At 44.7% G+C, this 26632-nt stretch overlaps 2 protein-coding genes across 2 annotated transcripts in view; both read left to right on the top strand.

The window, feature by feature from the left end:
* LOC118401346 (sphingomyelin phosphodiesterase 3-like) overlaps positions 1–10756 on the top strand; it is a 39379-nt gene extending 28623 nt beyond the window's left edge. The window contains exons 2-8 of the mRNA XM_035798773.2: positions 453–2140; positions 6819–6894; positions 7953–8111; positions 8274–8363; positions 9735–9798; positions 9924–10083; positions 10540–10756. Of these exons, the coding sequence (XP_035654666.1) occupies positions 797–2140; positions 6819–6894; positions 7953–8111; positions 8274–8363; positions 9735–9798; positions 9924–10083; positions 10540–10641 (1995 nt within the window). The 5' untranslated portion in view covers positions 453–796 and the 3' untranslated portion in view covers positions 10642–10756. The remainder of the gene's footprint in view (positions 1–452; positions 2141–6818; positions 6895–7952; positions 8112–8273; positions 8364–9734; positions 9799–9923; positions 10084–10539) is intronic.
* A 12559-nt stretch (positions 10757–23315) lies between these two features.
* LOC118400772 (C-C motif chemokine 4-like) lies at positions 23316–25003 on the top strand. The gene is made up of 3 exons (XM_035797777.1): positions 23316–23473; positions 23760–23880; positions 24442–25003. Exons 1-3 carry the CDS (start codon positions 23404–23406, stop codon positions 24554–24556), a joined length of 306 nt encoding a protein of 101 aa, XP_035653670.1. The 5' UTR covers positions 23316–23403; the 3' UTR covers positions 24557–25003.
* The last annotated feature ends 1629 nt before the right edge of the window (positions 25004–26632 follow it).

The following is a 26632-nucleotide window of genomic DNA, read 5'->3' as shown; positions in this document are numbered from 1 at the left end:
TTTCACTCAACCTCTATTCATATAAGGTTACCCCACTGATTGCCTCCTGTGTCTAAAGATCGTTTACAGCACTGTTATTTGCTATGAGTTCTGCTGATTTATAAACCATGTTTTGTCACTAAAACCAATTGGGGTTTTTGTTGTGTTATAATAAAAACATGTCTCATTTTGACTGTTTCAACACACAGACACACCCATGAATCTCTGTTTTGCTGTAGTACACATTATGGCATGCACACAAGCCTATCAGAAACAATGTATCTGTGAGGCAGTATTTCTAACCATTGGGGGACATTAGTGAAATTAAGACAAATTTTGCTGACCACACTTTTCATCACAGTGAGTCATTGCACAGCTAATTCCCCTTCCATTTATTCTCTCCCTATTTCTCTTATACATTCTCTCTCTCTATCTCTCCCTCTATGCCTCTTTCCTCCATCTTCTATCTCCAGGTTCTGATGCTGAGATAGTGGTGAGATCTACTTCTTCATAGATCTGACTCCCTGATCAGTCCATGGAACCTTTGTGACTGCAGCATTTAGTTCCACGTCGTCAAGATGATCACCACCCAGAGATTATAGTTCATCCTTCCTCCATTGGAGGGCCACTGTTAAGAGGGGAGGGGGAGGATAAAGGAGCCTCCTGTCGTCAGAGAAAGAGCTTCAGAGCCTGCTGGTGAAAGCAAAGGGAACCATGTAGTGTCTTTTTCTCCACTCAGGGGGGAGGGTAGATTTGAGTTTAGTTTTTTTCCCCATTGATTTTAGTGTAAAAGTGTTTTATTTGAGCCAGAGAAGAGATGGTCCTCCACACCTCTCCCTACTCTAGTGCCTTCCTACGGTGCCTCAGCAGCCTGTCATGGGGCTTCATCTTCCCCTGCTACTGGCTGCTGGACCGCCTGCTGTCCTCCTGCGTGGCAACCTCTCTGGAGAAGCGTCGGCGCTCCCAGGACCCCTGCTCCTTCGTGACGCTGTATGTGCTGGTGTCCACCCCGCTCTACCTGTTGCTCCTCCTGGCCTCGCTGCCCTTCGCTCTGCTGGGCTTCCTGCTGTGGGCTACCCTGCAGGCGGCCCGCCATCCCTATCTCTACACCTACCGCCGCCCAGACAAGCACCAGGCCGAGCAGGGGTGCGTGGCGTCACTGGCCGACTGGAGGCCGCAGGGCCGCAGCTTCTGCTTCGGCAGTTCCAACGTGTGCCTACTGCCAGACTCCCTGGCACGCTTCAACAACCTGTCTGAGACCCAGCGCCGTGCCCGCGAGGTGGGCAAGCGCATCCGTAACGGGGCCAGCCGGCCGCAGATCAAGATATACATTGACTCCCCCACCAACACCTCCATCAGCGCAACCTCCTTCAGCAGCCTGGTCACAGGGTTCCGACGGACATCCTCCCTGGGCCAGCGGCCCGACAACACACCCGAGGCCGAGACCGAACCCGTAACCGACTGCCCAATACACACTGCAGGTTCAGACTGCCCAATACACACCACAGGTCCAAACTGCCCCATACACTCAAAAGGGGACCAGGGCTCCTCAGATTGTCCCGTCCATGTAGCTGGTGGAGAGGACACACCAGAGTGCCCCCTTCACACTGCTGGTTCTCAGAACAACTCTGACTGTCCACTGCACACCACAGGGGCCCAGAACTCCCCAGACTGCCCCATGCATGCCTCGGGGGTCCAGATCAGTATCAGTGCCCCAGAGCCAGACACCCCAGAGGCAGGGAATCACCAAGGGGAAGGTGATGCAGAGAGCCTGACAGGGGGGGTGTCTTCTAACAACACCCTGTCCCACCGCACCTCCATGTTCAAGAAGCACACGGGTCGCAAGCGGCGCCAAGGCGACGACGGATTCGACCATGAGATCTCTGCCTTCTTCCCTGCCAACCTGGACTTCCTGTGTCTGCAGGAAGTGTTTGACCACCGGGCCATGTCCAGGCTGAGGCAGCAGCTGCACCACTACTTCCCCTATATCCTGAGTGATGTGGGCCGCTACGCCTGGAAGGGCTGCTGCTCCCGCTTCAAGTTCCTGAACAGCGGCGTCATGATGGCCAGCCGCTATCCCATACTGGACGCCCACTACGAGTGCTACCCCAACGGGCGAGGGGAAGACGCCCTCGCAGCGAAAGGAGTCCTCTTTGTCAAGGTGAGGTGTTTTTTCTCTGTCTATCCTTATGATAGCATTGGCAAGTGCTGTAAATAAATCTCTGTCAGTGTGTAAAAGGCTGAAGGAATAATAATAATTAGGCTAGTACTTTTCAACCCGGTGAGTTTTACCAATGTGTTACTGCCTCTTATTGGGCCAGACTTTTGGTGAAGGACTTAAATGTCCTCCAGGCAGCATCCTCACTTCTGGCTGCTTTTTGAGGTTGGATCTGTTTCCTCTTTTGTTGGACAGATATATTCAATCTAACTGTCGCAGAAACTCTGTGAACAAAACGAAGTTGAATTATTTAGGCATAGTCCCCTGTACCCTTGGCTTGGGGGGGATTTTGAAATTGAACATCTCTCTTGAAATCCTGGCAGACACCAGGACAAAAAATGAATGTATTTTTATTCCTTTTATTCGGTCTCAAATAAAACTGTAGGCCTTAGTTTTCATTTGAGGGTTGCAGATATGTGTCTACCCTCTGTTCAAAGGGTGGTGTCATTTCAGCAGTTTTTGCTATTCCCATATTTTTGTATTTGATTATAATTAGGTGGGCTGTCTTTTTATACCATGACAGTATTTCTGAAGTTCTCAAACAAGCAAGGTCTCTTTTTGTATGTTGTAGTGACACTAAAACAGTTTCAAGAACGACATTTGAATTATCACAGGGCAACAGGAGCTTATTGAGCCTATTTGATCTTCCTTTTTAAGGATAAGCTTCTATTACAGCTGTCTTTGGGCTTTCGAGTTGCTCCAAAACTACAGATTCACAACATTTCCTAAAACATACATTAAAACATACATTTGGGCTAGAATGTTAGTCACTCCCATTCCCAGCAGTGAGCTATGGTAGTCTGCTGCCGTAGCAGCGCTGTGCCGTGTGCTGTGGGTGACTGACGAGGCACTGTGTGTTGACTTCATTGGGGAGAGTGATGACAAGCAGATCGGAGAAGAGTTTTAGTTTAGTGATCACTAATCTGCGTGGCTGAGGCTGTGTGGCTGGGGCTGAGGCTGTATGGCTGGGGCTGAGGCTATTGTGGTTGGGGCTGGGGCCTGGGGCTGTGTGGCTGGGGCTGAGGCTGTGTGGCTGGGGCTGAGGCTGTTGTGGTTGGGGCTGGGGCCTGGGGCTGTGTGGCTGGGGCTGAGGCTATGTGGCTGGGGCTGGGGCTGAGGCTGTGTGGCTGAGAATGGGTCTGTGGCTGTAACGATGGCTATGTAGGGAATAGAGTGCCATTTGGAATGCATCCCTGGTTCTGGCTGGGCTTCAGGTCCTGCTGGGGCAGCTCAGCCTGAAGGTGGTGATGGATCTGAAAGACGCTAGGAGGTTGACAGGCCTGCTAGATACTGTAGGCACCAAGTAGTTCTACCACTCTGACTCCCAGGTTTGATACCTGCCCCTGCTAGCTATTGCTTCAGATAACAAGCTCACATGGTGTTGCCTCTAAGTGGCTCCCTCCCTCTTCCCCAGGGTCATTCTGGGTCACCATCTCACTGTCTTCAGAGCTGTAGTATTGACCCCTAGCTACAGGGTTCTAATACAGCTTGACCCCACAGACTAGCAGGCTTCAGCAGTAGCGGTGTGGGCGTAAAATCACAGAGGAAGCCAAGCCAGTAGAAAAGCCATATTACAACCTATGTTGTGATATTTGCATTGTTTGCTCTATAACCGTTAGTTCATACGCCACAGTGATATACAATAAGGCTGTGACAACAAAACGGCAACAGTCACACAGTGGCGGAATAAATTCAACTAAACATACATGTGTTTCATCACAAAACCTGAGAGCAACATCTTTCCTCTGAAATCCACAAAGCAAATATTGCATGTGACAAACTGTTATATGACCGTCAGCATGGTCAAGCAAGTTAATGTTTTCGACAGTTTACTAAACAACTAGTGTGTGTCTGTGTTTGTGCTTGCACAAGTAAAAACATTTTTTTACTCACCCTACTTGTAGACTAGTTGAGCGCCAATACCATCCTCCACTCTCTATGGCTCTGTCATAGGCTACCTAGTTAAAATGCTTGCTAACCTAACTTTCCCGCGTGGGTAACAATGAACCAGCTAAGTTAGCTAGCTAGTTAACCTGAGCCTACTCGGCTAGATATTGAACTTCAATCCTCTCAGGCCAGTTAATTTATGATTAGATCATCATAATCGTCATCATAATCATTGGCCTGTACAGAGGATTAAGTCAAAACCACATCTAAATCCCCATCTCCATCCATGGTTTAGGAAAGTGCCGATTTAGCAAGCTAGCTACTGCAGGACATCAACACAAGCAGGCCAGAAACTAAAATTACGTTTTGCTTAGGATGTGATTTGATTGTTTTGAAGCCAAATCCAAACTGGCCTCCCTTGGGGGCATTTCGCTGCACCAGGACAACCCACAGTTGAGCTCAGCTCAACACTGATTGGCTAATTAGTTTATAATTATTTTATCAACCGAGGCCAAATGCTTGCTGGCATCAATCATCAAATGCTACGGCCGCAACATGTCATACTCTTTTGGTCCAGACAGCATCAGATACATGGACTACACATACTGAGACAGAGGGGTGCTGTGATAAAAATATATATATATTGGTGAAATATTTGGGGAATCAAGGCTTGCTTTTCTTGGCATCCATGAATACATGCCACTGGGCTTCAGAAACAAGTATGTATCCCAGGGATCTTTCTCTCTAAGCTTGGGAGTCTTGTGACCAAATAAATATTACATGGTCATTTCCTCCAACAGTCTATGGTGTAAGCAGACCTACATGAAGTGAAAGTGGCAGATTTCACTTCCAATACAAAGTGACAGACTCAAACATTACAAAGACATGAGCTCTAGAGGCAAAAGGAAGGAGGGAGGAAGGGAGGGAAGGAGGGAGGAAGGGAGGGATATGGGGAGTGTGCAGAGATATTAACTTAATTAAAAATGTCTCCCTGAAGAGTGAGCAACCCAGTAATTAAATCATTTGAGTCTCAACAATTAGCCCTCTATTTATTATTTAAAAACGCAAAGGACAAGGGTGAAGAAGGTGTGTGTGTGTGTGTGTGTGTGTGTGTGTGTGTGTGTGTGTGTGTGTGTGTGTGTGTGCGTGCGTGCGTGCGTGCGTGCGTGCGTGCGTGCGTGAGTGCGTGGTTTGAATTACAGAGAAAACCTCAAAACAGGGTCAGGCCCACTCAAAGCTCACATCAAATGGAGATCAATTAAATAAATAAACCCATAGCTTCTCCTCTCAGTGCTGAGGTCGACTCCATTTGTTGATTTAAATCACCTTCCCTCCTGGTGGATAAAGGGCTTTGCTGTTACTCTGCATGTGTCAATGTGAAAGTCTATTTAAGCATTGAACACAGTAATGGTGTACTGTAGAGATATTGGCCCCTCTCTCTAGCCTCCATGATGAGAGAGACAAAGGTCTGGGTGCAGGAGAATTTAAAGTGGGTCACATATCTAGTTCTTTGGAATCACATGGACCTTTTACTCTGCTACTAGTTTAGTCAGTTCCAATTATCATAATCATCATTATAATATATTTATTTTCTCACACAGCCTACGTAAAACACAAACACACAGCGACACACACACATGTGCACACACGCACACATTTAAGCGTGCACACACACACACACACAAGAGGCCCGAGACACATACCCCTGATTCCCTTCAGGCCTGTTGTCAGTTTCAGAGCACACACTTACCCAAGCATGGATAAGCCTCTGAAATATTGATACACAGGGATACAGTCAGGGAAAGAGAGAGGAGATGAAAGAGAGAGAGAGAGGGAGAGAGAGAGGGGGGACATGGTGAGAGGGTTGGGGAGGCAGCAGCTCCAGCTCTACAGATGGGTCAGGGACAGTACAGTGTGTCAGGTTATGGCTGGACATAGAGTTTACTGCATCTTAATTGAGTTAATGTTGCAAATCTCTGTGGGGTGGAAATGTCACTGAATTTATTATGTTTGAGGTCTAAAATGTAAAGCTTGCATTTCATATTAAAGTCTAGCTAAGTGGGTTAATGCTTTATTGGTCCTCAGCATTTACTGTGAGGGCCTTGATGGTGAGACCAAGCCAAGACTGCAATTCAGTGATTGGATGACTGCACAGTGTCTGAACAGAGAACTTGAATCCACTGTAATCAAATCTAATCCAATTTACAATAGCCCTGATCACAGAGGAGACCTGTTCAGAGATCTCCTCATAAAGGTCTTTAAAGAGACCTTTACTGATTCTGCGCGAGACTTCAGAACACTGTGTGTTTCCAACCCACACAATCAAATACTCTAATCGGCCCCTATACCCTACACCCCTCTGTGTAGTCCACCCATCCCTTACACTCAAGAGCACCAGTCCATCCATTCAGTATCCATTTTTGGCCCAGTCTCACAGACCCAGTGTAATCTGCAGTAAAAGCCTCTCCATTCATTCCACGCTCATCATAGCCAATTCAAGACAGTGATGGACAGACTGTCTCCACTGAGGGGATTTCAAAGAGGGACAATGTCAGAGAAAAGAGTGTTGGAGAGGGGAGACGAGAGGGAGGGAGAGGAGACAGATGGAGGATGAGAGTTTTGGGATTGGGCCAATGACAGCGAAGGTGGTGTAAATGCGGTATTAAATGTTTTCTAATTCAACTTGTTGACAGAGATATTTAACTTCCTCTTTGTCTCTCCCTATTCTCTACAGGTGCAGGTAGGCACCTCCCATCAGGAGCAAAGAGTTGTGGGATATCTCACCTGCACTCATCTGCATTCCATTGAAGGTACGTTGAGAACAATACACATCCACAAAGCAATATATTTTGAGCTGCTTTTTTAATTGGATCCCAGCCATAACACTTATTCTCTCTAGTGTCTGAATGGGTCTATTCTGGCTCTGTGGTCTAATGTGAATATCAGAGAGAAATAGGACAAATGTTATAGAATAAAAAAAGGGTGTGAATGTGATTGTACCTGTACAGGTGAGTGTGTGAACACAACAGTTGGAGGCAGATGGTTTAAGGTGGTTGGTGTGTAGTAGACTACTCAGCTTTCTACCTCGGTGTATAAGATAAATGGATGCATCAAACCCGCACACATCCTCTGTTCCCATGGAGACAAGCTCAAGCTGTTTTAAGTGTCAGGCCTATTTAAAGCCTCTGGTCTCTGGGTCTAAATTTTTACCAAGACAGATCTCTCTGCTATTTCTGGAGCCTCCCATGTCTCTGAGAGTCAGCTAATTATAGAACTACGGCTATTTCTAAAGCCAACTTAAACATATGGGAGAGAGTACAAGAATAGCCTCATTATGTTCTGGGTGATGCTGCACACTACAGTACACATCTTTGCAACGGGGCACATTTTATTGCTGTTTGTTTTTCATGGCCCATTTTTCCCTTCTTACTGCTTGTTCTGTGTGTGTGTGTGTGTGTGTGTGTGTGTGTGTGTGTGTGTGTGTGTGTGTGTGTGTGTGTGTGTGTGTGTGTGTGTGTGTGTGTGTGTGTGTGTGTGTGTGTGTGTGTGTGTGTGTGTGTGTACTTGTGCATTTTACTTCTGTTTATTTTGGCCTTTGCTGCTTGTGCAGGCAGAGGCAACTATTATATTACTGTCTACATTTAGAACACATGTTTGCATTGTCTTGTTGACTCATAAATGATCAGCATTGAATATACGTCATCCAGGGTTCCTGACGATCCCTGCTCTTCCCCCATACAATATGTTTAGTAGCATGGTCATCCTCGCTGGCTTAGCTAAGCCACTCAATTGTTTTATTTCCATCCCCCACACCCTCCCCTCTCTCTTTCCCTGTCTCTCTCTCTCTGTCTCTCTCTCCATCTCTCAGGAGATGCAGCTGTGCGTTGTGAGCAGTTGGATCTGCTCTTGGTGTGGGGGGCGGAGTTCCGCAAGATGACGTCCCGCCCCTCGGAGGAGAAGGGTCTGGAGGACCAGGTGGCCTTTGATGTTGTCCTCGGCGACCTCAATTTCGACAACTGCTCCTCAGGTAGCTAGCTGTCTGACTGCGTGAAAATCTTCTGTTCTCTGACATCCTGCAGAAATTGTACTTGTGGGTGTTGTACATATAATTTTATGTATCTAGACCAATGTCTGGTGGATCTGTACAGACAAGCACCTCTTTGTTTCTCATTGCACCCCTCTATTTCAGAGGATAAACTGGAGCAGCAGCATGCCGTCTTCACCCAGTACAAAGACCCATGTCGCCTGGGGCCAGGGGAGGACAAGCCTTGGGCTCTGGGTGAGTGGATAGAAGTTTGGGCTGGTACTGGAGGAAGTGGCTGTGCTCGTGTCAGGGAACTAGGCTTTGCCTCTTTAGAAAAAGCTTGATTTCCTATAGCAGCCAATCTGGGCACACACTGTGCAGACCAAAAATAAGTACAATAGATGCTGGCATAAACCTGGAGAATTATGGTCTGGAACCGAATCTAAAGGAGAGGGAACATTATCTAGGACACCGTGATGTTTGGCAAGTGCTATATGCTGTGAGAGATGGTAGGATGGATGTTGGCGTATATTCAACCAAGCCAAGTTTATTGTGCACTAGAGCCAATGTGTAGATATATAGGAGTTTACAGTCCTTCAGAAAGTATTCCTACCCCTTGACATACTCCACATTTTGCGGTGTTACAGCCTGAATTCAAAATTGATTCAAGCAATGTTTTTTCTTACCCATCTACACACACAATACCAGCTAATGACAAAGTGAAAACATGCTTTTGGAAATTTAGCACATGTATTGAAAATGAAATACAGAAATGCTTTGGCTGGTCCAGTCAAGGACTTTCACATTCTTGTTCTGAAGCCATTCCAGCATTGCTTTGGCTGCATGCTTGGGGTCATTGTCCTGTTGGAACGTAGATCTTCACCCCCAGTCTAAGGTTGTTTGCACTCTGAAGCAGGTTTTCATCAAGGATTTGTCTGTTTGGCTCCATTCATTGTTCCCTCTATTCTTATCTGTCTCCCAGTCCCTGCTGATAAAAAGCATCCTAATAGCATGATGCTGTGCCTGGTTTCCTCCAGACATACCGTTTTGCATTCAGGCTAAAGAGTTACATTTTTGTCTCATCAGACTCCTTCAGGTGCCTTTTTGCAAACTCCAGGCGTGTTTTCATGTGCCTTTCTCTCAGGAGTAGCTTCCGTCTGGCCACTCTCCCATAAAGCCCAGATTGGTGATGTAGAGTGATGTAGAGACTGTTGTCCTTCTGGCAGGTTCTCCAATCTCAGTCAAGGAACTATGTAGGTCTGTTAGAGTGGTCATTGGGTTCTTGGTCACCTCCCTGACCAAGGTCTTTCTTTCCAAGTTGCTCAGTTTGGTTGGACATCCAGCTCTAGGCAGAGTTTGGGGAGTTCCATATTTGTTTTATTTAGCCATGATGGAGACCACTGTGATCTTGGAAACTTTCAACACTCTAGAAATTGTTTTATACCCTTTTATACCCAGATAAAGACTACCATTCAAAAGTTTGGGGTCACGTAGAAATGTCCTTGTTTTTGAAAGAAAAGCACATCAGAAAAACAGTGTAGTGTGTGTGTGTGTGTGTGTGTGTGTGTGTGTGTGTGTGTGTGTGCGTGCGTGCGTGCGTGCGTGCGTGTGTGTGTGTGTTAACAGGTACACTACTGGACACCAGTGGGCTTTATGACGAGGAGGTCAGCTCACCAGAGAGTTTACAAAAGTCAGTAAAACAACGAATATCAACACACACACACACACACAGGTAGACAATACATATACACATATTAATATCTGTTGAAATTGTATGGTATTTTTAAGTTGTTTATTGGTTGTTTTTGTTGACAGAGTGATGGAGAATGAGGAGGGGAGGAAGGAATACCTGGTGTTCCCCACCAATAAAAACCACTGTCCTAATCAGAAGGGCAGAAAAATCCCCCTCAAAGGCAACGGGAGGAGGATCGACTACATCCTTTACAGAGAGGAGGTGCAGCAGGACTGGAAAGTGGTGCGTAAACCCTGGCTAAAGACCCTGTAGATACCAAGGAGGCTGTGACGTAGAAACATGCAAAGAGAGGAGACTGAGCATCAAGACCAGATCAAACAAACTGGGAAAGGAGAGTTAGGGTTAGGTCAATGTTTTCATCATTAGAAAACCAAATTACTTTATTTGCATTGATTGCAAATCTGTGCAGGACAACATCTCGTACTACTGCTGTAGTTTTTCTCATTATCAATCGTTGCACTGAACTGCCCCCTTGTGATTAAACTTGGCTATGGCAGGAATTCTGGTCGACATACATTTTCAGATACACACAGTGGTGCAGAATATGATGATTTAAAATACACTGTGTTGTAATCTAGTATTACGCTGACTTTATATAATTAATCTGTAATCCCATAATGTTGTATCATGAAATTATTGTGGTGATGTCATGAACCTTCTCTCTGTCGCCACCTGCAGGACATTGAAGAGTTCAGCTTCATCACCCAGCTAGCCGGCCTCACTGACCACCTGTCTGTGGCCATGCGTCTGGCTGTGTCCACGGGAGAGGAGGAACCTTAGAATGGGGAGGGAAGAGAGAGAGAACGAAAGGGACTCAGGTCTGAGAAATACAGAGCTTGACAAAGAAAATAAAGATGGATGCAAAGAGGAAGAAAGAGAAGAGCAGATACAGAGGAATCATTTACATTTACATTTAAGTCATTTAGCAGACGCTCTTGTCCAGAGCGACTTACAAATTGGTGCATACACCTTATGACAACCAGTGGAACAGCCACTTGCATCTAAATCTTGTTGGGGGAGAAGGATTACCTACCCTTACTTACCCTATCCTAGGTATTCCTTGAAGAGGTGGGGTTTCAGGTGTCTCCGGAAGGTGGTGATTGACTCCGCTGTCCTGGCGTCGTGAGGGAGTTTGTTCCACCATTGGGGGCCAGAGCAGCGAACAGTTTTGACTGGGCTGAGCGGGAACTGTACTTCCTCAGTGGTAGGGAGCGAGCAGGCCAGAGGTGGATGAACGCAGTGCCCTTGTTTGGGTGTAGGGCCTGATCAGAGCCTGGAGGTACTGAGGTGCCGTTCCCCTCACAGCTCCGTGGCGAGCACCATGGTCTTGTAGCGGATGAGCTTCAACTGGAAGCCAGTGGAGAGAGCGGAGGAGCGGGGTGACGTGAGAGAACTTGGGAAGGTTGAACACCAGACGGGCTGCGGCGTTCTGGATGAGTTGTAGGGGTTTAATGGCACAGGCAGGGAGCCCAGCCAACAGCGAGTTGCAGTAATCAAGACGGGAGATGACAAGTGCCTGGATTAGGACCTGCGCCGCTTCCTGTGTGAGGCAGGGTCGTACTCTGCGGATGTTGTAGAGCATGAACCTACAGGAACGGGACACCGCCTTGATGTTAGTTGAGAACGTCAGTGTGTTGTCCAGGATCACGCCAAGGTTCTTAGCGCTCTGGGAGGAGGACACAATGGAGTTGTCAACCGTGATGGCGAGATCATGGAACGGGCAGTCCTTCCCCGGGAGGAAGAGGAGCTCCGTCTTGCTGAGGTTCAGCTTGAGGTGGTGATCCGTCATCCACACTGATATGTCTGCCAGACATGCAGAGATGCGATTCGCCACCTGGTCATCAGAAGGGGGAAAGGAGAAGATTAATAGGAGAGACCATGTGAGGTTATGACAGAGCCAAGTGACTTGGTGTATAGCGAGAATAAGAGAGGGCCTAGAACAGAGCCCTGGGGGACACCAGTGGTGAGAGCGCGTGGTGAGGAGACAGATTCTCGCCACGCCACCTGGTAGGAGCGACCTGTCAGGTAGGACGCAATCCAAGCGTGGGCCGCGCCGGAGATGCCCAACTCGGAGAGGGTGGAGAGGAGGATCTGATGGTTCACAGTGTCGAAGGCAGCCGATAGGTCTAGAAGGATGAGAGCAGAGGAGAGAGAGTTAGCTTTAGCAGTGCGGAGCGCCTCCGTGATACAGAGAAGAGCAGTCTCAGTTGAATGACTAGTCTTGAAACCTGACTGGTTTGGATCAAGAAGGTCATTCTGAGAGAGATAGCGGTAGAGCTGGCCAAGGACGGCACGCTCAAGAGTTTTGGAGAGAAAAGAGAGAAGGGATACTGGTCTGTAGTTGTTGACATCGGAGGGATCGAGTGTAGGTTTTTTCAGAAGGGGTGCAACTCTCGCTCTCTTGAAGACGGGAGGGACGTAGCCAGCGGTCAGGGATGAGTTGATGAGCGAGGTGAGGTAAGGGAGAAGGTCTCCGGAAATGGTCTGGAGAAGAGAGGAGGGGATAGGGTCAAGCGGGCAGGTTGTTGGGCGGCCGGCCGTCACAAGACGCGAGATTTCATCTGGAGAGAGAGGGGAGAAAGAGGTCAGAGCATAGGGTAGGGCAGTGTGAGCAGAACCAGCGGTGTCGTTTGACTTAGCAAACGAGGATCGGATGTCATCGACCTTCTTTTCAAAATGGTTGACGAACATCTGCAGAGAGGGAGGAGGGAGGGGGGAGGATTCAGGAGGGAGGAGAAGGTGGCAAAGAGCTTCCTAGGGTTAGAGGCAGATGCTTGGAACTTAGAATGGTAGAAAGTGGCTTTAGCAGCAGAGACAGAGGAGGAAAATGTAGAGAGGAGGGAGTGAAAGGATGCCAGGTCCGCAGGGAGGCGAGTTTTCCTCCATTTCCGCTCGGCTGCCCGGAGCCCTGTTCTGTGAGCTCGCAATGAGTCGTCGAGCCACGGAGCGGGAGGGGAGGACCGAGCCGGCCTGGAGGATAGGGGACATAGGGAGTCAAAGGATGCAGTAAGGGAGGAGAGGAGGGTTGAGGAGGCAGAATCAGGAGATAGGTTGGAGAAAGTTTGAGCAGAGGGAAGAGAAGATAGGATGGAAGAGGAGAGAGTAGCGGGGGAGAGAGAGCGAAGGTTGGGACGGCGCGATACCATCCGAGTAGGGGCAGTGTGGGAAGTGTTGGATGAGAGCGAGAGGGAAAAGGATACAAGGTAGTGGTCGGAGACTTGGAGGGGAGTTGCAATGAGGTTAGTGGAAGAACAGCATCTAGTAAAGATGAGGTCAAGCGTATTGCCTGCCTTGTGAGTAGGGGGAAGGTGAGAGGGTGAGGTCAAAAGAGGAGAGGAGTGGAAAGAAGGAGGCAGAGAGGAATGAGTCAAAGGTAGACGTGGGGAGGTTAAAGTCTGTGAGAGGTGAGCCGTCCTCAGGAAAGGAGCTTATCAAGGCATCAAGCTCATTGATGAACTCTCCAAGGGAACCTGGAGGGCGATAAATGATAAGGATGTTAAGCTTGAAAGGGCTGGTAACTGTGACAGCATGGAATTCAAAGGAGGCAATAGACAGATGGGTAAGGGGAGAAAGAGAGAAAGACCACTTGGGAGAGATGAGGATCCCGGTGCCACCACCCCGCTGACCAGAAGCTCTCGGGGTGTGCGAGAACACGTGGGCGGACGAGGAGAGAGCAGTAGGAGTAGCAGTGTTATCTGTGGTGATCCATGTTTCCGTCAGTGCCAAGAAGTCAAGGGACTGGAGGAGGCATAGGCTGAGATGAACTCTGCCTTGTTGGCCGCAGATTGGCAGTTCCAGAGGCTACCGGAGACCTGGAACTCCACGTGGGTCGTACGCGCTGGGACCACCAGGTTAGGTGGTCGCGGCCACGCGGTGTGGAGCGTTTGTATGGTCTGTGCAGAGAGGAGAGAACAGGGATAGACAGACACATAGTTGACAGGCTACAGAAAAGGCTACGCTAATGCAAGGAAATTGGAATGACAAGCGGACTACACGTCTCGAATGTTCAGAAAGTTAGGCTTACGTAGCAAGAATCTTATTGACTAAAATGATTAAAATGATACAGTACTGCTAAAGTAGGCTAGCTGGCAGTAGCTGCGTTGTTGACACTACACTAATCAAGTCGTTCCGTTGAGTGTAATAATTTCTACAGTGCTGCTATTCGGGGGCTAGCTGGCTAGCTAGCAGTGTTGTTTACGTTACGTTGAGTTAAAAGAACGACAATAGCTGGCTAGCGAACCTCAGTGAATTAAGATAGTCACTCCAAGGCTACACACACTAAACTACACAATTATCTTGGAAACAAAGACAGCTATGTAGCTAGCTAACACTGAACTAATCAAGTCGTACAGTTGAGTGAATAGCACTACAGTGATGCTAATCTGTGTGCGTTAGCTAGCGTTGCTAGCTCCTGGGCGAATAGCAATGAAGGCTACGTTAGGGCGACGAAATACGAAATACGATAATTATGCAATTATCACTGATACAAGGACGGCTATGTAGCTAGCTAAGAAGAATGGCTAAGATTATGTAGCTAGCTAACAGTAAACTAATCAAGTCGTACAGTTGAGTGAATAGCACTACAGTGATGCTAATCTGTGTGCGTTAGCTAGCGTTAGCTAGCTCCTGGGCGAATAGCAGTGAAGGCTACGTTAGGGCGACGAAATACGATAATTATGCAATTATCTCTGATACAAGGACGGCTATGTAGCTAGCTAAGAAGAATTGCTAAGATTAGACAAATCAACCGTTGTACTATAATGAAATGTAATGAAAAAGTTATACAACCTGCAGAGCGAAGTGCGAATGCGACCGCTCGCTCCAACCGGAACCGGAAACCGAGATGGAACCTGATGGAGAGAGAAAGGAGTGGTTGTTGTGTGTGTCAGAGGTCTGGACTGGGCCTAATGTGGATCTGAGAGACTGAGCCAAAGACTTAAACACACAGACAGTTTCAGTTTGACTCACGTACCTACAGGCCACCGTACTGTATCACCTCTGGTCCTCGTGGACTATCAGCTCCCTGATGATGGAGTCCCAATGATTGATTTACTATAAATAAATTCCTGTATTTAGGGACTATTTTGTTTTTAGGCCTCATTTATGTCTGACCTTTTTATGTTTTTACTTTTTGGGCTTGGAAGTGTCAAATCTGTGTTCTTCATTTCTATGATAAAAAATGGCAACATTTGTATGACTCATGGAATCTAGAGTGTAGCCTGGCTTTCTATGGCCCTCTGTGTTTCTCTGTTGGTGTTTGTTCTTGTCAATTGAAGGAACCTCAGCAAAAATGTATTTTTTTCTAACTCTTTCTAAAGGTTTCTATGGTCACTGCACCATCTTTGTAGGGAGTTTAAACACCTGCATTTAATACGTTACATTTATAATGGAGGAGTTGTATGAAAACCAATATCTTTGACTGAAAAGGGATGTTTTTGGGGCCACCACTTACAGGCATCTCATGTTTCAGTGGAGGTTGGTTGGTAGGTTGTTTGGCAGAGCTGAGAAGTGAGGAACACCTGATATGATTAGATAAGAGGAACATAGTTAGGAAGGCCTGGGTGGGGAAGTGGGGGGTTTCTGCATGGAGAGGGGAATGAGGATTTCAGACTTCAATCCCTCGATAAGAGACTGTTTAGGTTGGAAGCCTGGTCTCCAGGGCGATAAGCATGTTCCCTTGACGATACAACCTCAAATACTGCCAATGCAATGTTTCTGCATGAAATGCCACCCTGCCAATACCCACAAACACACACATTACAGACACAGACGGGCACTCCTGCCTGCCTTGTTTGTGATCACACCTTTTTACTCTCTCACCTATTCTAGCAGTATAGTATTGACTCTGTTGCTATTGCTGGCTATATCACAGGACGATAAGGGATGTGCCTATGTGTGCAGGGCTGGCTTTGGGGATATGTGATGACCCCATGTCCACCTTTAGCATGGTGCAGTTTTTATAAAGCTTATTCCTGGTTGTGGCCACAACAGAGGAGAATGTTTACACACCTGATTATTCGTTTCTGGTCAGTGAGTAAGCCTGGTCAGTCAGAATGTCTCTGTACTTTACTAGCTATGTAAGTATAGTACCATTCAAAAGTTTGGACATACCTACCCATTCAATGATTTTTCTTTATTTTTACTATTTTCTACATTGTAGAATAATAGTGAAGACTTCAAAACTATAAAATAACTAATGAAATCATGTAGTAACCAAAAAAGTGTTAAACAAATCAGAATATATTTTCTATTTGAGATTCTTAAAAGTAGCCATCTTTTCGATTGATGACAGACAGCCTTTACACACGCTTGGCATTCTCTCAACCAGCTTCATGAGGCAGTCACCTGGGATGCATTTCAACTTACATATGTGCATTGTTAAAAGTTAATTTGTGGAATTTCTTTCTTACTTAATGCATTTGAGCCAATCAGTTGTGTTGTGACAAGGTAGGGGTGGTATACAGAAGACAGCCCTGTTTGGTTAAAGACCAAGTCCATATTATGACAATCTCAAATAAGCAAAGAGAAATGACAGTCCATCATTACTTGAAGGTAACTCTGGGTCTTCCATCATTACATGAAGGTCAGTCAATCTGGAACATTTTAGTCGCAAAAACCATCTAGTTCTATGATGAAACTGGCTCTCATGAGGACCGCCACAGGAAAGGAAGACCCAGAGTTACCTCTGCTGCAAAGGATAAGTTTATTAGAGTTAACTGCACCTTAGATTGCAGCCCAAATAAATGCTTCACAGAGTTCAAGTAACAGACACATCTCAACATCAACTGTTCAGATGAGACTGCATGAATCAGGTCACTGATGGCCAAATTGCTGCAAAGAAACCACTACTAAAGTACACCAATAAGAAGAAGAGACTTGCTTGGGCCAAGAAACACGAGCAATGGACATTAGACCGGTGGAAATCTGTCCTTTGGTCTGGAGTCCAAATTTGAAATGTTTGTTTACAACCACCGTGTCTTTCTGAGATGCAGAGTAGGTGAACAGAAGATCTCCTCCGCATGTGTGGTTCCCACCGTGAAGCATGGAGGAGGAGGTGTGATGGTGTGGGAGTGCTTTGCTGGTGACACTGTCAGCGATTTGTTTAGAATTCAAGGCACACTACCACAGCATTCTGCAGCAATACGCCTTCCCATCTGGTTTGTACTTAGTGGGACTATCATTTTTCTTCCAACAGGACAATGACCCAACACACCTCCAGGCTGTGTAAGAGCTATTTGACCAAGGAGGAGAGTGATGGGTGCTGCATCAGATGACCTGGCCTCCACAATCACCCGACCTCAACCCAATTGAGATGGTTTGGTATGAGTTGGACCGCAGAGTGAAGGAAAACCAGCCAACAAGAGCTCAGAATATGTGGAAACTCCTTCAAGACTCTTGGAAAAGCATTCCAGGTGAAGCTGGTTGAGAGAATGCCAAGAGTGTGCAAAGTTGTCATCAAGGCAAAGGGTGGCTACTAGAATCTCAAAAATAAAATATTATTTTATTTGTTTAACACTTTCTTGGTTAGCACATGATTCCATATGTTATTTCATAGTTTTGATGTCTTCACTATTATTCTACAATGTAGAAAATAGTAAAAATAAAGAACAATCCTTGAATGAGTCAGTGTCTCCAAACTTTTGACTGGTACTATGTGTACTGTATGTATGCCCACCTGGAGTTTCTACTCATCTACTAACGTTATCAGCTGGTTGCTTTTATACTCTCTAAAGCCTCTTTATTATTATCATTATTATTATTATTGGTAGGGTTTATCTTTTTTATCAATCTGCTAGTTTCTTATTTAGAATGCTGCAATTGCATGGGTTAGTACACAAACTCACAGAGATAAAATCCCTGTTGTGCTTGTCTGACTCTCCAATGCCTCAGCCTCACTGGGGTTGGGCCTGTGTGAGTCAGGGATTGGGGGTCAAAGGGCAGGCAGAACTGCTGTAGCTGCATGCAGTGTGTAATGGCTTCTAGTCTCTCCACAGAAAATGCATCACCTTACTATTGTTTTGATTTTGTTTTCTAAAAGAACTGTTACAGATGGGTTTTATTTCATTTTACTGGGAATTCTGCTTTGGTGTAGCCTTGTTTTCTGAGTGATGTGGCGGGGAATTGTCTTCCTCTTTTTAAGCTTCTTCGACAAACATCTTATTTTCTTCTGCTTTAAAAAAAATATTTTCCCCCTTTGAATCGCTGGCTCTTTGTGTGTTAATTTGAGTGTGGAGTGTATGTCTAAAGTAGTCTCATTCACCAACGGTCATTCTCTGCCAAACCTCCAGTGGAAAACACCAGAGAAACTGCTTGTCTCGCTCTGCGTCCTCTGGGACTAAGGGACTGTGTGTGTGTGTGTGTGTGTGTGTGTGTGTGTGTGTGTGTGTGTGTGTGTGTGTGTGTGTGTGTGTGTGTGTGTGTGTGTGTGTGTGTGTGTGTGTGTGTGTGTGTGTGTGTGTGTGTGTGTGTGTATTTATTTTCACAACCCCAAGTTGTGTAAATATCTCTGAATAACAACAATACACTCTTATAGAAAATTCATGGCAGTATCACATTGGGTAATCCAGCATACTACAGAATACCACAGCTCACACCGACCTCGACATTACATGGAACTTCCGCCAATCAATCTTTCTCCCAGAGCCAGGATGGAAACAAAATGACTGTCTGCAGATTCAAGTCATTTCTATGACTGTGTGGATATACACTGAGTGTATAAAATATTAGGACCACCTGCTCTTTCCTTGACATCGACTGACCAGGTGAATCCAGGTGAAAGCTATCCTTATTGATGTCACTTGTTAAATCCACTTCAATCAGTGTAGATGAAGTGGAGGAGACAGGTTAAATAAGGATTTTTTTAGCCTTAAGACATGGGTTGTGTATGTGTGCCATTCAGAGGGTGAATGGGAAAGACAAAATATTTAAGTGCCTTTGAATGAGGTATGGTAATAGGTGCCAGGCGCACCAGTTTGAGAACTGCACCACTTGACACAACTGTGGGAAGCATTGGAGTCGACATGGGCCAGCATCCCTGTGGAAGGCTTTTGACACCTTGTGAAGACCATGCCCTGACAAATTGAGGCTGTTCTGAAGGGAACATGGGTGCACTCAACATTAGGAAGATGTTCCTAATGTTTCTTACACTCAAGAGTATATTCAATGATATTTAATGAGCTTCACTGTCTTTGAAAGCTTGACGTTACAAAGGGTAATTGTGGTTAGCTCTACAGTATATAGGACTATGTAGGGCTATCATGAACTTTACTCAGTACCAGGATATTCACCTGGGCAGCAGGTAGCCTAGCGGTTAGTAACAGAAAGGTTGCTAGTTCAAATCCCCAAGCTGACAAGGTGAAGAATCTGTCAATGTATCCTTCAGCGAGGCAGTTAACCATAATTGCGCCAGGGTCACCTTTGATAATGGCTGACCCTGGCAGTGACCCACTCTCCGAGGGTGTCTCAGGAGGGAGTTGGGATATGCAGGTATACAGTACCAGTCATAAGTTTGGACAAACCTACTCATTCAAGGGTTGTTCTTTATTTTTACTGTTTTCTACAATGTAGAATAATAGTAAAGACATTAACACTATGAAATAACACATATGGAATTTTGAGCACTTGTTGGCTGGTTTTCCTTCACTCTCCGGTCCAGCTCATCCCAAACCATCTCAATTGGGTTGAGGTCGGGTGATTGTGGAGGCCCGGTCATCTGATGCAGCACTCCATCACTCTCCTCCTTGGTCAAATAGCTCTTACACAGCCTGTAGGTGTGTTGGGTCATTGTCCTGTTGAAAAACAAATGAACGTCCCACAAAGCACAAACCAGATGGGATGGGGTATCGCTGCAGAATGCGGTAGTAGCCGTGCTGGTTAAGTGTGCCTTGTTTTCTAAATAAATAACATACTGTACAGTGTCACCAGCAAAGCACCCCCACGCCATCACACCTCCTTCTCCATGCTTCATGTTGGGAACCACACAATCGGAGATCATCCGTTCACCAACTCTGCTTCTCACAAAGATACGGTGGTTGGATCCAAAAATGTCAAATTTGGACTCAACAGACCAAAGGACAGATTTCCACCGGTCTAATGTTCATTGCTCGTGTTTCTTCGCCCAAGCAAGTCTCTTCTTTTTATTGGTGTCCTTAGAAGTTGTTTATTTGAAGCAATTTGACCATGAAGCCCTCAGTCTCCTCTGAACAGTTGATGTTGAGATGTGTCTGTTACTTGAACTATGTGAAGCATTTATTTGGGCTACAATTTCTGAGGCTGGTAACTCTAATGAACTTATCCTCTGCATCAGAGGTAACTCTTGGTCTTTATTTCCTGTGGAGATCCTCATGAGAGCTAGTTTCATCAAAGTGCTTGATGGTTTTTGTGACTGCACTTGAAGAAACGTTCAAAGTTCTTGACATTTTCCGCATTGACTGACCTTCATGTCTTAAAGTAAGGACGGACTGTTATTTCTCTTTTCTTATTTGAGCTGTTCTTGCCATAATATGGGCTTGGTCTTTTACCAAATAGGACTATCTTCTGTATACCACCCCTACCTTGTCACAACACAACTGATTGGCTCAAATGCATTAAGAAGGAAAGAAATTCCACAAATTAACTTTTACAAGGCACACCTGTTAACTGATATGGATTCCAGGTGACCTCCTCATGAAGCCAGTTGAGAGAATGCCAAGCGTGTGCAAAGCTGTCATCGAGGCAAACGGTGTCTACTTTGAAAAATCTCAAATATATTATATATATATTTTTTTTTATTACTACATGATTCCATATGTGTTATTTCATAGTTTTGATGTCTTCACTATTATTCTACAATGTATAAAATAGTAAAATGAAAGAAAAACCCTTGAATGAGTAGGTGTGTCCAAACTTTTGACTGTTACTGTTTATTTGATGATATTTAATTAGCTTCACTTTCTATGAAAGCTTGGCGTTACATAAGGTAATCGTGGTTAGTTACACAGCATATAGGACTTAGAAAGGAATGAAACCACTTGTGTACCAAAGAAAGAAAAGTGACAAGGAAGTTAAACCTTGTGGGTATTTTCCTCGTATGACATATACTTCTTCTTTTTAATATCAGGGGAGAGGAGAGTTCAATGTTGAAAACTTGAATACTTTGTGAAGAACCACAAATAACTCTTCAGTGGTAGAACACTCCATTGTATGAGCTTTTTTGAAAACTCCAACGAGGGGACTCCCTATAAACATAAAGCAAAAGAATATAAACATAAACACACACCTTTTCATTTTGGCATCTTTTACCAATCAAGGGTCAATATCCCCAAATAACATTCCTCCAAACTAGTCAATTACACATGCCTTGTAATTTGTATCTAATTTCGAGGTCTAGATTGTTCATTTGAGCTTGATGATATGCCTGATATGCCGATGAGTTAAGCAAATTGCTTGTCCAGTCAACCATAAACAGCAACTCTCATTTATAATGGCAATATTATTATATTCAATCATGAATACAGTGAATGTGTGCCAACGGCCATGATGCATTCTATACTAAAGACGTTGACATGCATGACTAGACCCACAGTTTTAAAAAAACAGTAATAGTATGACTTTTAATAAAGAGGGGAAATCACCTGCTTGGGTAAAAATGTACATACCAGAATATACTGTATGTCACAGAGCTACATGTATACAGTGCATTTGCAAAGTATTCAGGCCCCTTGACTTTTTCCACATTTTTTTACGCTACAGCCTTATACTAAAATTGATCCATATACACACACATTACCCCATTATGACGAAGCAAAAACTGTTTTTTAGACATTTTTGCAAATGTATTAAGAACAAAAAGCAGTAATACCTTATTTACATAAGTATTCAGACCCTTTGCTATGAGACTCGAAATGATGCTCAGATGCATCCTGTTTCCATTGATCATCCTTGAGATGTTTCTACAACTTGATTGGTCCACCTGTGGTAAATTCAATTGATTGGACATGATTTGGAAAGACACACACATGTCTATATAAGGTCCAACAGTTGACAGTGCATGCCAGAGCAAAAACCAAGCCATGAGGTCGGAAGAATTGTCCATAGAGCTCAGAGACAGGATTGTGTCAAGGCACAGATCTGGGGAAGGGTACCAAATAAATTCTGCAGCATTGAAGGTCCCCAAGAACACAATGGCCTTAAATGGAAGAAGTTTGGAACCACCAAAGACTCTTCCTAGAGCGGTCCACCAGACCAAACTGAGCAGTCGGTGGAGAAGAGAGGTGACCAGGAAACCGATGGTCACTCTGACAGAGCTCAGTAAAAGGCACATGATAGCCCGCTTCGAGTTTGCCAAGAGGCACCTAAAGGATTTTCAAATTACAGAGAGGTCCTTGATGAAAACCTGCTCCAGAGCACTCCTACCTCAGACTGGGGTGATGGTTCACCTTCCAACAGAACAACGACCCTAAGCACACAGCGAAGACAACGCAAGAGTGGCTTTGGGACAAGTCTCTGAATGTCCTTGAGTGGCCCAACCAGAGCTCGGACATGAACCCGATCGAGCATCTCTGGAGAGACCTGAACATTGCTGTGCAGCGACGCTCCACATCCAACCTGACAGAGCTTGAGAAGATCTGCAGAGAAGAATGGGAGAAACTCCCCAAATGCAGACGTGCCAAGCTTGTAGCATCCTACCCAAGAAGTCTCGAGGCTGTAATCGCTCCCAAATGTGCTTCAACAAAGTACTGAGTAAAGGGTCTGAATACTTACGTAAATGTGATATTTACATGTATTTATTTTAATTAATTTGCAAAAAAATCTAAAAACCTGTTTTTTCTTTGTCATTATGGGATGTTGTGTTTAGATTGAAGGGAAAAAAACAATTAAATCAATTTTAGAATAAGGCTGTAATGTAACATAATGTGGAATAAGTCAAAGGGTCTGAATACTTTCTTAATGCTCTGTATGTACAGTTGCGCCCACAATTATTGACACCCTTGATAAAGATTAACAAAAATTACTGTATAAAATAAATAACAAAATACTGAGCTATTGTAGGTCACACAGCTATATGTACAGAATATTATAGACTATGTCCAGTATATAAATCTCATGTACTAAGTCACTAAGTACAAACTCACCTTCTCTAAGTTTAAATAACTCTAAGAATACATTTGTTGATGAACAGATGAATAGAATCTAAAAATCCCACCTGGGCTTTTCTTCATTATGAATTCACAATCATATGTATACTTCTGATGTAAAACCCAATGCTGAAAAAGAGAAGTGAAATACAGTCACGTCATAGAAGAATCATGACACTGATGTATGGGATGACACACACTCAAATGCACACAACTTAAATGTTTAACAATTAGATGGGAAAAACCTGACCGAGACAATCGTTAGGGGGAGACCCTTGTCTGGGTCTCCCCCTAACTCCACCTTTATAGTATAAAGACTGGTCCTCTGTACACCACAACAACGCAGAGAATAAAGCTTGACACCTGAAGTCACAACACTTTACTCCTCATTCACTCTCCACCCTACCTGGACCAACTCTAAGCCAGCATGTTCACCCCTCGTCTTGCTATGCTGTCTACGCTTGTTCTGGTACTCAGTGCCATCACTTTTACCGAAGGTAAGCGACTGTAACTGTAATGTTTGTATTTTTATAATAATATAATAATAATAATAATATATGCCATTTAGCAGACGCTTTTATCCAAAGCGACTTACAGTCATGTGTGCATACATTCTACGTATGGGTGGTCCCGGGAATCGAACCCACTACCCTGGCGTTACAAGCGCCATGCTCTACCAACTGAGCTACAGAACCACGTAGCTCGTATTGTTGCTCGTATTTTTGAGTGTGTGTGTGTGTGTCACAATCTGACCTATAAGTGTGTGTTCTGTGTGTTGTCTAGGCCTGCGTATGGCAAGCGGACCGAAGAAATGTTGTTTTACCTTTGCTGATCGTCAGATACCCAGAGGTAGAGTGGTGGGTTACACCAAGACCAGCCAGCAGTGCTCCAACCCAGCCATTCTGTGAGTAACCTTACTGTTATTTAGCTGTTACTGTCTGAGAGTGGACATGTGGCGATTAGTGCTTGAGGGTGATTTCTAAGTTAGTGTGATTCGAACACTCAAGGTACTGAAAGAATCAAAGAAAAGTGTTTTGTTATAATATTACAGGTGTCAGACATGTGTCAGTCAATCATACTGCGACTGGGATAGTTATAGGACTGACAGGGAATGATTGGCATTCGTGGTCCAAATCCTCAAAGAGATCAGTGTAAGAGACCGCTCCACAAAGAGAGAGAGCGAGCTTCTTCTTTTTGGTGACTATCCCTCTGTTGTAAAAACTGTGTTCCTCTTTCCTGTGATCAACTTTCACTACCTCACTTTCACGTCGTCATGCATTTTCCTTTAAAAATGAGAACAAAAGTCCTCTGACATCATCATCTAAAACTAGGTTAAAAATCTAACATAGATCTAAAACAGGATGTCATAAGTCATGAGTGAGCCTAGGATGTCTTGCATGTGATTGTCCCTATGCAGTGTTGTTGCTGTTATGCTGTGCTAATAACCCTGTTTTTCTATGTCCAGGTTTAAGACTCAGGCGGGGCGACAGGTGTGTGCCAGGTCCTCAGACAGATGGGTGAAGGACTACATCAACTTCCTGGACAGCAAGAAGTCTGGGGAGCAGACACCACTCCTGTAACCATGGTGATCGGACCGGCAGCTGCGTCAACATCAAAGCAAATCCTTCAGAACCTCTTTTGTACCTCTATTTCACAAGGACATGGCCAGTGATCTGCCTCAGAGAGAGCAGTCATGGTCCTGAGCCAAAACACCACCTGGGTCTGGGGAAATAGATAAGCTAGATGATCTCTATATAACTGTAACACTGTGAGCAGCCTGTATACATTTCTCTTTAGCATTTGATGCCTGTGATCAAATGACAGAGATTGATTTGACAGAACGATTGTCAATATTTATTTTTTAAATTAAATTCGATACACACATCCGTAAAACACATAATTGTGTAGAATTTGAGTGTAATTCCAGGTTATGTTACATTTACTGTAAGTATTCTTGATTACTGAATTGTAGGATATAGGCCTATATTCTGTTTTACTGCCTTCAATTAATTAAAATGCATGTAGACAAATAATTTGTTGGTTTCAATGCCTCGCTCTCTGTTTTAATGCTTACCTAATTAAACAGGACTGTAAAACATCTCTAAACCACACTGAATATTCAGATCCACTCAATTGTGTAAGTGTGTCAAACTGTCTCAGCGTGAAGAACATGACAGTTTCACTGGCCAGCTCATTCGTAAACTGATATATTACCTGTAAATGAACTGTAGTGGTGGATTCCTAACTATTGTATCAGTCGTGTGTGTGTGTGTGTGTGTGTGTGTGTGTGTGTGTGTGTGTGTGTGTGTGTGTGTGTGTGTGTGTGTGTGTGTGTGTGTGTGTGTGTGTGTGTGTGTGTGTGTGTGTGTGTGTGTGTGTGTGTGTGTGTGTGTGCGTGTCATTGCCTCATCTGCATGGCAAGCGATACTGGAGCACCAAGTCTAGGTTCAAGAAGCTTCTTAACAGCTTCTACCCCCAAGCCATAAGAATGTAGAACAGCTAATCAAATGGCTACCCGGACTATTTGCATTGACCTCCCCCACCTACATGTACATATTACATAAATTACCTCGACTAACCTGTACCTCCGCACATTGACCTGGTACCGGTACCCCCTGTATATAGGTATATAGCCTCATTACTCTTATTTTATTGTTGCTCATTTATGTTATTATTACATTTACATTTAAGTCATTTAGCAGACGCTCTTATCCAGAGCGACTTACAAATTGGTGCATTCACCTTATGACATCGAGTGGAACAGCCACTTTACAATAGTGCATCTATCAGGTAGGACGCAATCCAAGCGTGGGCCGCGCCGGAGATGCCCAACTCGGAGAGGGTGGAGAGGAGGATCTGATGGTTCACAGTATCGAAGGCAGCCGATAGGTCTAGAAGGATGAGAGCAGAGGATAGAGCAGAGGTGGGCAAACTTTTTGACTCGCGGGCCACAATGGGTTCTAAAATTTGACAGAGGGGCCGGGCCAGGAGCATTTGGAGGGAGTGTTTGGGCCGGATATACTAAAGCAGGGGTGTCAAACTCATTTCGCATCGTGGGCCACATACGGCCTAGGGAGATGTCAAGTGGGCCGGACCATTAAAGTTATACCATACTCTGCTATAAATAACCAAAATATCATGTCTTTCCTTTGTTTTGGTGTAAAGAAGCACAAGAACATTAGGAAAATATAGAAATTTAATGAACTATCCTTTTACAAAACATTTCATGAAACACCTCATATTTCCTTAGACAAATGTGCAATTTACTTTTATCATTCACAAATATGCATTGCAACTGATCCCACTGATTGTACAAAGGCACAAAACTTTAATTGGTACTGAAAAATATAGTAATGCACTTTAAGATTAAATGAGACTTTTAAAGAAAGGAATTTTTAAACCACTTACACATACGCATATAAAATCTAAATGTAATCCCTGCGTACACCTTACAAACTAAGGAGAGTGATTTTAAATGTGTAATGAAGAAAGTGTTCGCCTGTCCTGTAAATCTGTAAACTTCATACATGAAACATACATACACATACAATACATACTGAAAATGTATGGAGTTGTATGAACAGTAGAATTCCATCACACAACTTTTGTTTTGAAGCTGCTGACTAACATTAAAGTGCACATTTTTTAAATCACCA

The sequence above is a fragment of the Oncorhynchus keta genome, chromosome 22 (genome assembly GCF_023373465.1).
Source record: "Oncorhynchus keta strain PuntledgeMale-10-30-2019 chromosome 22, Oket_V2, whole genome shotgun sequence".
Classification (NCBI taxonomy): domain Eukaryota; kingdom Metazoa; phylum Chordata; class Actinopteri; order Salmoniformes; family Salmonidae; genus Oncorhynchus; species Oncorhynchus keta.
The sequence above is the reverse complement of the archived record's forward strand: the minus strand, read 5'-3'. Positions and strand labels throughout refer to the sequence as shown.

Bases quoted from the DNA above. Each gene is read 5' to 3' on its own strand.
- LOC118400772 (XM_035797777.1), top strand. From the start codon at position 23,404: ATGTTCACCCCTCGTCTTGCTATGCTGTCTACGCTTGTTCTGGTACTC. The intron at 23,474-23,759 runs GTAAGCGACTGT...TGTGTTGTCTAG, and splicing joins TGCCATCACTTTTACCGAAG to GCCTGCGTATGGCAAGCGGA. The intron at 23,881-24,441 runs GTGAGTAACCTT...TTCTATGTCCAG, and splicing joins TGCTCCAACCCAGCCATTCT to GTTTAAGACTCAGGCGGGGC.